We start from the raw sequence: 13,247 nt of genomic DNA on the forward strand, positions 1-13,247 counted from the left end.
AAGGGATAGTTCACCCAAAAATTTAAATTCTGTCAACATTTATACACCCTCGTGTCAATCCAATCCCACAAGACTTTGGTTCATCTTCTAAGCACAAATAGGAGGTTTCTATCCCTCCATCAATGTAACCAAAACTGAAAAAATTCAAAAAGGTTTGTCGAAAAATGAATCCATATACATATGGGTATATTAGGGCTGTCAAAATGGCTGAAGAACTCAAATTTTATACTTAAATATAGGGCTGCACGATTAATCGCATGCTATTCTCACGCGCATTTCGTCAGTAAAGCCGGTTCCCTGATTACCGCTAAATCGGCATCACCTGCTTTCAAATGAAGCGGCATTTAATAGACAGAGCCGTAGGTCACTGAAAAGCCACGCAATATCGCGTTCATATCGCAGATGAATCGCCTGCGATAATGAACGCGATATTGCGTGGCTTGTCCGTGAACTACGGCTCCGTCTATTAAAAGGCGCTCCGTTTAAAAACAGGTGATGGCGATTTAGCCGTAAACAGGGAACCGGCTTTACTGACGAAATGCGCGTGAGAATAGCATGCGATTAATCGTGCAGCCCTACTTAAATATTACAAATATTTGAATTATATTCGATTTTAAAAGGCATAATTTCAGTTAGAGGAAAGAAAGCTTTTGGCTTATCTCTTGAAGTCCACATAAGGGCGCAATCAGCAAAATATTAAGCCACTGCATTAAATTGCTTATTCAAAAACGTTCAGAAATCAAAATATAACTTTGGAAATTGCATAAACAATTATGAACATAACAGCATCATATATTTATGGCATAGTTTAATACAAAGAGCCGAAGCGCCGATCACACTTTTTTACATTTAAAACATGACATACAGTAAAAAGACGCTTACCTAAAATTCGAATGCACTGTTTTTTTGCATTCAAATGTGCATTTTTATTTTAAATTTGATAAATTATTAAAATTCTCATTTTAATTTGGCAGCCCTAGTGTATATAGTGCATGAACTGCATTTTTATTTATTTATTATTTATATATATATATATATATATATATATATATATATATATATATATATATATATATATATATATATATATATATAGAGAGAGAGAGAGAGAGAGAGAGAGAGAGAGAGAGAACTAGAAACCAAAATAAAACAACATATCATTGAAAACAAATTCTTCTTACAAGAAAGCTATTTGAGAAATTAAAACTATGTTTGCACATTTTCTTAAAGGCAAAGTTCACACAAAAATGACTATTCCGTCATCATTTATTCACCCTCATGTGGTTCCAAACCCTTAAGTCCTTGGTTAACCTTCGAAACACAAATTAAGGAGGTATTCACACCAGGAAAATCTGTTAACTTGCTTTGGTCTGGACCAAATACAATGTCGATTTTTTTTTTTGGTGTGGTTCGCTTTCACACTGCCCTTTTTGCAAGTGAACCAAAATTTGTAAACAAAACCACATGTGTGCCAAGGTCATCCATTCATTGGATAGAAATTCTCAAGCAGAGAACTATACCAGAGTTCGTTTGGATCCGGACCAAGACCACCTCTTCATCTGGGTCTCGGTACGGTTGTTTGGTCCACACCAAAACAAGTGTGATTGCTGTATTCACTCCTGCCCAAAAGATCCGCACCAAGGGGAGAAACGAACTTGAGTTTGATTCAATCTAACCAAATAAGATGTGAATACACCCTAAGATATAATAAATGAAACCTGAGAGGTTTCTGTCCCTCCATTCTTGAAATTATGTTTGGTACATACATAGTACGTACACTATGTTTAACGTTATAACATGTCTTTACATTACTTTTTACTTGAGGGTTACACCACTTGACCTTTAGAAATGAAATAAATAATGCTGAAGAATTTATTTTTCAATCAAATATGACTTTGATTCAGTGGGAAAAATCAGTTGCTCCAATATCTCTTATTTTTTAAATCAAACCATCTGCCAAATTTAAACATTTAGTGCAACCAAGTGGAAAAGCTGAGGCACATCATGATAAAGCACTTTCCCTGCACACCTTTGAGCTTACAAGGTAACATAAATATGTTAAAAGCAGGTGAAGTTTTCCTTCAAAGACTGGATAGGTAACATTTCTGAGGTCTGCTGAATGAGAAAATACAGATGTCATACTGGTAATGATTAATGTGTGAATGTCAGTAAAGAACATGTGGCCTCAGGACATGTTGCACATGCTGGAATGTCGACAAATTTGCATGTCCTGAAGATCTGCTTTTTAGAGGACCTTTATCAACAGCTGGTTTGGTTAAGCATCCAAAAGAATGAATCTCTCAATATAGTCACATAGTTCAATATCATGAGATCAACTGTGTAATATGAGCCATCTATAACTTCTGTTGTATAACAGAAATGTCTCATTTATTCAAACAATTTTATTCACAACAATTTGCAAAAGTGATTTATGGCTTCCAGAAGTTTAAGTTATAGCCTAAATGGCTACTATCTTGAGATCTTTTCTTGACAATATTCACATTCATATTAAGATCTAGATGAGAGCATGCACTCACAGTGCAAAAGGTCAACTCAATTCTCCTGAAATAATTTCTATAATAATGACCAAAGTCCTCACAATGAGATGCGGATGAGCGCTACTGAATTCTATAAATTCATAAATCCATGGTGTGATGGAGCCAAACTTAAAACATCATAATGACTAAAGCTAAGGGGCAGTTGTGGCCTAATTAGTTAAAGAGTCAGACTTGTAACCCAAAGGTCGCAGGTTCGAGTCTCAGTACCAGCAGGAAATGTAGGTGGAGGGAGTGAATGGACACTCTCATTACCCACAACTGAGGTTGAGCAAGGCACCTAACCCCCAGTCATTCACCGGGCGATGCAGCAAAACCGGCTGCCCACTGCTCTGTGTGTGTTTTCACGGTGTGTGTGCATGTGTGCACTTGGATGGGTGAAATGCAGAGCACAAATTCCACGAATGGGACACCATACTTGGCCACATGTCACTTTGACTAACAATCTCATGATGAGATGCAGCCATGCTCTACTGGGAAAAAAATTAAGTCATGTCAAGATCATGATTCACGACATCATAAATTCTAATGAAATAAAAATCAAGCCAAAGATGTCATCATTTTTAAGAATCTGTGATTGTAGCTACTGAAGTGCTACTGAAATCATGATCTTTTCAGAAATCATAAAGCCGATAGCCTTGTGGGCAGCACCAGCCATATAGCGCTAGGGCTGCAACAAACGATTATTTTGATAATCGATTAATCTATCGATTATTATAACGATTAATCGACTAATCATCGATTATTGCACTGATTAATCAGTAAGCTTTGTTCGATTATTCTACTTTAGCAATTAGTTCAAATATTGAGTTATACTGTACTTTAACTAGTAAATAAAACAAGGAAATCACTTCAGCTTTTAAAAGTGTATTTTTAATAATTTTCAAGCCAACTGAATAGACCAATATCCTTCAGGTTAAAAAAATATAATCTAATTATGTGGGGTTTTTTTGAAAAATGAAACAACAACATACATACACACACATATTATATATATATTATATATATATATATATATATATATATATATATATATATATATATATATATATATATATATATATATATATATATATATATATATATATATATATATATATATATATCGAGTTTATGGTCACTGAATGGCTTTCCTGAGGTAAATGTTACATTTTGTGTGATATATTTGTTTGCAAGTTTTATTGACTTCTTTCTGCGGTTAAAACTCCGATTAAGTGATTACAATAGAGATGGATTCATTTCAGTAAGTTCAGTAAGTACTTTTTGATGTTCATTTATGTTTATTTCGCGCTGTAATAGAGAGGAATAGGTTCACATGCCGCTTGAACCGAGGTGTTACAGCGATCTGCCACACAACGTTAAACAGCGTCACAACCACAAGTACTGTTTGAATCCTGTAGTAATATCGACTGAATTTAAAAGCTTAGACAGTTTTATATCAAAAGTAACCTGATCTGTCGGTGCGTTGTCTGTGTCCTCTTTGCTCTGCGATGCATCTTTTACTTTGTGAGAAAATGAACGTGTGGCGTGAGAACAGTGAGTTTGAATGAGAGTTGGTGGCCCTGCATGACAGTATTCTGTAGTTATGCTAAACGTTATGTTTGTTATGTTTATGCTATGTTAATCTCCCACATTTAACGGGTTCGACTTCGTTTGCACTATGCTCTCCAAAGCGCTGACTTCTTTTATTGAATTGGATCCGGGAGGGCTGCATTACAGTATTGCGCTACAGCGCCCCACTGGTTACACCGCGTTATTGCAGGCCCTTCAAATATGTCGTATGAGATCAAGAGACTATTCGACAACAAAAATATTTGTCGACAATTTTTTATTGTCGACGTTGTTGATAATGTCGACTAATCGTTTCAGCCCTATATAGCGCCATTGCTCTTTTCGAGTCCCGGCTCGTGGACCTTTACGGATCCCGTCCCCCTCTCTCTCTCATGACTTCGCTTCCTGTCTTCTTACTGTCCTATCATAATAAAAAGGCAAAGCCACCAAAATAAATCTTAACAAAAAAGTACTCATAATCGGATTTAGAAATCATAAAGACAAATGTCATGATGGGACACAAGTGAATGCTACCAACATCATTATTTGTGATTCTTAGAAATCATAAAGCCAAAGATGTCATGACAGGATGGAGCTGAATGCTATTGAAATCATGATTTCATGAGAAATCATGAAGCCAAAAATGTCATGACAGGATACAGATGAGTGCTTCTGCAATCATGATTTTTTTTATAAATCATACAGCCAAAGATGTCCTGATGGGACGCAGCTGAACGCACCAAAATCATGACTTGTTTTTTTAAAAATAATAAAGCTAAAGATGCATGATGGAATGCAGCTGAGCACTACCAAAATCATAATTTTATCAAAAAAAAAAAAAAAAATCATGAAGACAAAGATCTCATGACAGGGCACAGAAGAGCGCTACCAAAATTATGCTTTTTTTTTCTTTATCTTTTTTTTTTTTTTTAGAAATCATGAAGACTCAAATGTCATGATGGGACACACCTGAGCACTACCGAAATCATGATTTTATCAGAAATCATAATAAAGCCAAAGATGTCATGAAGGGAGGCAGCTGAATGCTACCAAAATCATGATAGGTTTTTTTAGAAATCATAAAGCTAAAGATGTCATGATGGAAAGCAGCTGAGAGCTATCAAAATCATGATTTTTTTAAATCATGAAGCCAAAGATGTCATGACAGGATGAAGCTGAATGCTACTGAAATCATGATTTCATGAGAAATCATGATTTCTGATAAAATCATGATTTCATGAGAAATCATGATTTCATGAGAAATCATGAAGCCAAAAATGTCATGACAAGATACAGATGAGTGCTTCTGCAATCATGATTTTTTTATAAATCATACAGCCAAAGATGTCCTGGATGGGACGCAGCTGAACGCTACCAAAATCATGACTTGTTTTTTTAGAAATCATAAAGCTAAAGATGCCATGATGGAATGCAGCTGAGCAGCGCTACCAAAATCATGATTTTATCCAAAAAAAAAAAAAAAATAATGAAGACAAAGATCTCATGACAGGACACAGAAGAGCGCTAATAAAATTATGCTTTTTTTCCCTTTTTCTTTTTTTTTTTTTTTAGAAATCATGAAGACTCAAATGTCATGATGGGACACACCTGAGCACTACCGAAATCATGATTTTATCAGAAATCATAATAAAGCCAAAGATGTCATGATGGGACACAGCTGAATGCTACCAAAATCATGATAGGTTTTTTTTAGAAATCATAAAGCTAAAGATGTCATGATGGAAAGCAGCTGAGAGCTATCAAAATCATGATTTTTTTTAAATCATGAAGCCAAAGATGTCATGACAGGATGAAGCTGAATACTACTGAAATCATGATTTCATGAGAAATCATGAAGCCAAAAATGTCATGACAAGATACAGATGAGTGCTTCTGCAATCATGATTTTTTTTTATAAATCATACAGCCAAAGACGTCCTGATGGGACGCAGCTGAACGCTACCAAAATCATGACTTGTTTTTTTAGAAATCATAAAGCTAAAGATGCCATGATGGAATGCAGCTGAGCGCTACCAAAATCATGATTTTATCAGAAATCGTAATAAAGCCAAAGATGTCATGATGGAATGCAGCTGAGCAGAGCACTACCAAAATCATGATTTTATCAAAAAAAAAATAATGAAGACAAAGATCTCATGACAGGACACAGAAGAGCGCTACCAAAATTATGCTTTTTTTTTTTTTTTTAGAAATCATGAAGACTCAAATGTCATGATGGGACACACCTGAGCACTACCGAAATCATGATTTTATCAGAAATCATAATAAAGCCAAAGATCTAATGACAGAATGTAGCTGAATGCTTAATGATTTTATGAAAAATCATAAAGCAAAAGATCTCATTATGGGATACAGATGAACGATACTGAAATCATGATTTCATGAGAAATCATGAAGCCAAAAACATCATGACAGGATACAGTTGAGTGCTTCCGCAATCATGATTTTTATTAGAAATCATACAGCCAAAGATGTCATGATGGAAGGCAGCTGAATGCTACCAAAATCATGATAGGTTTTTTTTTTAGAAATCATAAAGCTAAAGATGTCATGATGGGAACAGCAGCTGAGCAGCTATCGAAATCATGATTTTATCAGAAATCATAATAAAGCCAAAGATGTCATGACGGAATGTAGCTGAATGCTTAATGATTTTATGAAAAATCATAAAGCAAAAGATCTCATTATGGGATACAGATGAACGATACTGAAATCATGATTTCATGAGAAATCATGAAGCCAAAAACATCATGACAGGATACAGTTGAGTGCTTCCGCAATCATGATTTTTATTAGAAATCATACAGCCAAAGATGTCATGATGGAAGGCAGCTGAATGCTACCAAAATCATAATGGTTTTTTTTTTAGAAATCATAAAGCTAAAGATGTCATGATGGGACACACCTGAGCACTACCGAAATCATGATTTTATCAGAAATCATAATAAAGCCAAAGATCTAATGACGGAATGTAGCTGAATGCTTAATGATTTTATGAAAAATCATAAAGCAAAAGATCTCATTATGGGATACAGATGAACAATATTGAAATTAAGATTTTATAAGAAATAATGAAACCAAATATGTCATGATAGGATGTAAAAAAATCTTTACTGGAATAAAAAGCATCATGAAATCATGATTTCTACTGAAACAGTCAAGCAGAATATCTCATGATGAAATGCCACTGTGCTGAAATCATCAAATTGTGAGTGACATCATGATTTCAGCTGAAATGATCCAGCTACAGCTGAACTCAGAGAAGAATATTAATGTCCAGTCAACCGAGCTCAACCCAGACTCATTTGCTAACGCCACACCCACCCATATTTCGTCAGCTTTCATCCTTCCGTAGTTGAAATGTGTTTGGAAAAGGAAATTGAGTGTATACTGGAGTATTTAACCTGACAGAGCTGTCCATTTGGAAAAACTAAAGCTATTTTGCTCCGAGCTTTCCACCTGTCGACAGGTCCATCATAATTCATAATGCAGTGAGACCGTCACGGGGCCTGTGCCGCTTCACCTCAGATGTTTACATCTTAAGATTATTAAATCACAACAGCAGACAGATAGACATATGCATGCCACATTATGATAAATAACTCACACATAACATCACCCGATCTTACTCGATGAATGACAGTAAAACAACGATCAGCAGCCTGTGTCATTGAGTGTGTGTGTTTGAATCAGTGTCAGGACAGCATATGCGACCATTAAAAAAAAATCATAAGGAAAAACACGAAATAACATTGAATCGATTAGCACTTAATTTTATAGCTTTATCAGCAATGACAAAGTCCTGCTGAGCTGCATCTTTAGCAAACAAAGGCCTGCTTTCCATCCATCAGACAGGAGAAAACATCACATCACCATCTGAACGGTAAATAAGAGCAGATGATGCACATCTCTCACCGTAGCGTCGGCCCCACGCACGCCGTGTCCGTGCTCTCGATCTCCTGTAATATTCGTTCATGTTCGGTGATAGTCTCCAGGCTTTCGCTCTCCGCCATGTTGGCTCTAAGCGTCACAGTGTTCATTTGTGACAATGCCGAGAGAGATGCAGTAACACGAGCCCACCGAAAGGGGGAGCCAGTCTGGGAACTCGCTGGGTTTGCAAGCCAGAATAAAGGGTCAAGCTAAACTAAACTGGAAGCTTGTAAAAATTGTGCACAACTCCCTTTTCTCATCTCAAAACGTTTGATGAATAGCTATGTTCTTAATTTTGTCGTTTCATCTGAATTTGTAAGATTTAATAAGTCAAAAGGGGATAAATGATCTAATTTAGTCTCTGGAAAATATGACATTAAAGTATTGAATCAAAATAATTGTTTTTTGTGTGTCTATTTGTTAATGAGGCATTTGTGGAAACATTAATGTTTTTAGATTTGTGAAAAAAATATTGTTTTTATTTTAAAGTGAAAAGATAAAATTATTGTTATTATTATTATTTTTAAAGGAACACTCCACTTTTTTTGAAAATAGGCTCATTTTCCACCTCCCCTAGAGTTAAACAGTTGAGTTTTACCGTTTTCAAATCCATTCAGCCGATCTCCGGTCTGGCGGTACCACATTTAGCATAGCTTAGCATAGTTCATTGAATCTGATTAGACCGTTAGCATCTCGCTCAAAAATCACCAAAGAGTTTCCATATTTTTCCTATTTAAAACTTGACTCTTCTGTAGTTACATTGAGTACTAAGACCGACGGAAAATGAAAAGTTGCGATTTTCTAGGCTGATATGGCTAGGAACTATACTCTCATTCTGGCGTAATAATCAAGGAACTTTGCTGCCGTACCATGTGTGCAGCAGGCGCAATGATATTACGCAGCGTCTCTCACAAATGTCTCCATGGTTGCAAGGCAAGCTCCTTGTGCAAACAGGGGGTCGCAGCCACTGCGTAATATCATTGCGCCTGCTGCACACATGGTACGGCAGCAAAGTTCCTTGATTATTACGCCGGAATGAGAGTATAGTTCGAAGCTTTATTGAATCTTTTGTTTCGAATTAGTGGTTCGGAGCGTGTATCAAACTGCCAAAGCCTCGTGATTTTAGTAAACGAAGCTTTGTTACATCATAAGTGTTCCGAAATTTCAATGGTTCACCACTGGGGGGCGTGACTTCGGCAGTTTGATACAAGCTCCGAACCACTGATTTGAAACAAAAGATTCATAAAGCTTCAAAGCTTCATGAAGCAGTGTTTTGAAATCGCCCATCACTAGATATTGTTGAATAAAGTCATTATTTATTTATTTTTTTGGTCTTTAGTAGTTTTCTGGGCATCTGAAAGTGTTAATTATCTTGCTGGCAATGCAGGCCTCACTGAGCCATCGGATTTTATGAAAAAGATCTTAATTTTTGTTCCGAAGATTACAGGTGTGAAACGACATGAGGGTGAGTAATTAATGACAGAATTTAAATTTTGGGGTAAATTAACCCTTTAAACCTTTAAAATTTAGTTTTCCCAATTTGAAATATTTGTTTCTATCCTTAGACAGTACAGTAATGGTATTTAATGTATTTTGCTGGTGTTTAAATATAACATTACGGTACTATTGTCTTATACAGCACCTCTTCTTGGCATGCCTTTCACAATATGGTTGTGTTGTCTGTAATAATTAATAAGTCATAAATAAGTATTATTACATATAATTGTGGGAAAAGAATACATACGGTTAATGCATCCATCAAAAACACTATTATTTTATCTTTTTACCTCAAAGTCGTTCCTAGGGGCAGGTCTACTGATTCCAGTTCTGCAAAAACATTCCCATAGACCTTTCCTTCTCCTTTGTCCTCTTCTTGAGGACTTGCGGGAGTCTTGAGACTGCTGCTGCTGCCGTACATGTCTGGGTGTTGTGTTGGGAGAGCCGCGCTCCAGCAGGACATACAAATACTATGGGTCAGCAGAAAAATGCAACTAAGGAAAAGGGACAGACCTTGTGATCACTAGTACTTTGAATCCAACAAAACAGGCTTAAGTGCTGTCCTGTTAAATATTTCCCAATTGTGCTTCAAGATTTTTCACACTTCTGGACTCTTTTATCTTTATTTTATGGTACCCGAGTCACTATAAAAGATGTGTAATATTATAAAAATAGTTTACAGATGTTTATGACAAATTCATTTATAATGTATTAAAACTGTTTGTAAGAATAAACTCAAATTGTACAGCATATGTCTTAAATATATTCACAAAAGTTATAATCACAAAAAGATTTTGTTGTTGTTGTTGTTGTTGTTGAACAACTCACTTCTACTGAAAATTCATCGGAAATTCAGCTTTGCCATCACAGGAATAAATTACATTTAAAATATATTCACATAGAAAACAGTTATTTTAAATTGTAATAATATTTCACAATATTGCTGTTTTTATCGTATTTTTGACCAAATAAATGATTTGGTGAGCCTAAGAGACTTAAGAGTTTGAAAACATTAAAACATTTGTAATGATTCCAAACTTTTGACCAGTAGTGCTGATTCTGCTCATGAAACTGAAAAGTGAACAAAGGATGAACTCAACAGAGAAATAATGGAATAATTTACGCCATAACAGCAATGTTTGATTGCAAGAAGAATTGTCATTTTGCACATCATCTTACAAATTACACAGATTGCAAAACATTGTTCTCTTTGCAAACTTATGTCTTAACAAATGTTTCCTCACTGCTTCACAACAACAAGAAGAGTTTGTGACTGACCTAACTTAAAGGAAACAACCAGATGAACTCTTGATGAAAAGATAAAAAATGTTTGCATATGCTCTTTTCTGTAACTTGTCTTTAAAAGCAACACATTTAACTAACCTCGGTTTTGTCTTGTTTTTATTGTCAGTTTGCGACTGCGCTGGGGAGGGTTACACAGCCTAAAATCTATCTGTAAATTCACAGTCCTAGTGTATTATATAGCAGGCTATCTACATATGGGCTTATTTGGTTCTGTATTATGGCTACACTAGTATTTAAAATTTAATATATAACATTTTTAAATATATATGATATGTTTGTGGGAAATCTGGGACTAGTTGTCACAGGGGGAATTGTCATAAGGTCTATATACAGGTGCTGGTCATATAATTAGAATATTGTGAAAAAGTTCATTTATTTAGTTCATTATACTAGATTCCCTACATGTAAAGTAAAACATTTAAAAAGTTTGTTGATTAGAGCGTACAGCTAATGAAAGTCCAAAATCCAGTATCTCAAAATATTAGAATATTTACATTTGAGTTTCATTAAATGACCATCCCTACAGTATAAATTCCGGGTATCTCTTGTTCTTTGAAACCACACTAATGGGGAAGACTGCTGACTTGGCAATGGTCCAGGAGACAATCATTGACACCCTCCACAAAGAGAGTAAGTCACAGAAGGTCATTACTGAATGTGGTGGCTGTTTACAGAGTGATGTATCAAAGCATATTAAATGCAAAGTTGACTAGAAGGAAGAAATTGGGTAGGCAAAGGTGCACAAGCAACAGGGATGACCGCAAGCTTGAGAATACTGTCAAGTAAAGCCGATTCAGACACTTGGGAGAGCTTCACAATGAGTCAAATGAAGCCGGAGTCAGCGCATCAAGAGTCACCACACTCAGACATCTTCAGGAAAAGGACTACCAAGCCACTTCTGAAACAGAAACAACGTCAGAAGCATCTTACCTGGGCTAAGGAGAAAAAGAACTGGACAGTGAACAGTGGTCGAAAGTCCTCTTTTCAGATAAAAGTAAATTTTGCATTTCATGTTGAAATCATGGTCCCAGAGTCTGAAGGAAGACTGGAGAGGCACAGAATCCAAGCTGCTTGAAGTCTAGTGGGAAGTTTCTGAAGTTAGTAATGATTTGGGGGGCCGTGATATCTGCTGGTCTTGGTCCATTGTGTTTTATCAAGTGCAAAGTCAATGCAGCCATCTTCCAGGAGATTTTGGAGCACTTTATGCTTCCATCTGCTGACAAGCTTTATGGAGATGCTGATTTCCTTTTCCAGCAGGACTTTAGCACCTGCCCACAGTGCAAAAACCACTTCCAAGTGGTTTGCTGACCATGATATTACTGTGTTTTATTGGCCAGCCAACATGCCTGAGCCCTGAATCTATGGGATATTTTCAAGAGAAAGATGAGAAACAGTCGATTCAACAATATACAGATGATCTGAAGGCTCAATAGTGCCTCAGCAGTGCAACAGGCTGATCACTTCCATGCCACACTTCACTGATGCTGTAATTTGTGCTAGGAGCAAGTCATTTGCTGTAATATGTGCTGCCGACCAAGTATTGAGTGTACAAATGAACATACTTTAAAGAACTTGAACTTTTCTGTTTTGAAAATCGATTTTTTGATTGATCTTAGGAAATATTCTAATATTTTGAGATACTGGATTTTGGACTTTCATGAGCTGTACGCTCTAATCATCAAAACTTAAAAAAAAAAAACTTTTGAAATGTTTTACTTTACATGTAGGGAATCTAGAATATATGAAAGTTTCATTTTTAAAAATAATTTACAATAAAAAAATGAACTTTTTCACGATATTCTAATTATATGACCTGCACCTGTAATTGAAGTAAATATAAATACACTACCATTCAAACGTCACCAAGGCTGGATTTAGCTGATCAAATGTACAGTAAAAACAGTAATATTAAACAGTAATATAGTAAAATTTTCAATTTCAATATATTTTACAATGTAATTTATTCCTGTGATGGTAAAGCTGAATTTTCAGCATCATCACTCCAGTCTTGAGTGTCACATGATCCTTCAGAAATCATTATAATGTTCTGATTTGAAAGACATATTTCCTATTATCAATGTTGAAAACAGTTGTGCTGCTTCATATTTTTGTACAATTTTTCATGAGTCTTTGATGAATTGAAAGTTCAGAAGAACTTTTTTTTTGTTTAACATATTTGAATCACCTTTCATAATGAAATCTTCTGAGTTGGTATTGATAATTATAATTCAGTGCTGCTGACAAACATGCGAGTTTGTTAAAGTACATTAGAGAACAGCTGAATCACATCACATGAGGATAGAGGTATGATGTAACCAGCATTGTTTACAACCAAAAATTAGACCGTTTTTTGTTAGAGAATTGTACACTTCTGTTTTATGAACTTTA

At 35.5% G+C, this 13,247-nt stretch overlaps 1 protein-coding gene across 2 annotated transcripts in view; it reads right to left on the bottom strand.

Annotated features, from left to right (window-relative positions):
- Positions 1-8,230, bottom strand: part of exoc6 (exocyst complex component 6) — a 77,116-nt gene extending 68,886 nt beyond the window's left edge. Inside the window, exon 1 of one of the 2 annotated variants that reach the window (XM_048169855.1) lies at positions 8,043-8,230. In XM_048169855.1, the coding sequence (XP_048025812.1) occupies positions 8,043-8,167 (125 nt within the window). In that variant the 5' untranslated portion in view covers positions 8,168-8,230. The remainder of the gene's footprint in view (positions 1-8,042) is intronic. The other variant, XM_048169854.1, reaches the window with a different exon arrangement.
- Positions 8,231-13,247: the final 5,017 nt, after the last annotated feature.

Source organism: Megalobrama amblycephala, linkage group LG20 (genome assembly GCF_018812025.1).
Source record: "Megalobrama amblycephala isolate DHTTF-2021 linkage group LG20, ASM1881202v1, whole genome shotgun sequence".
In the NCBI taxonomy this organism is placed as follows: Eukaryota; Metazoa; Chordata; class Actinopteri; order Cypriniformes; family Xenocyprididae; genus Megalobrama; species Megalobrama amblycephala.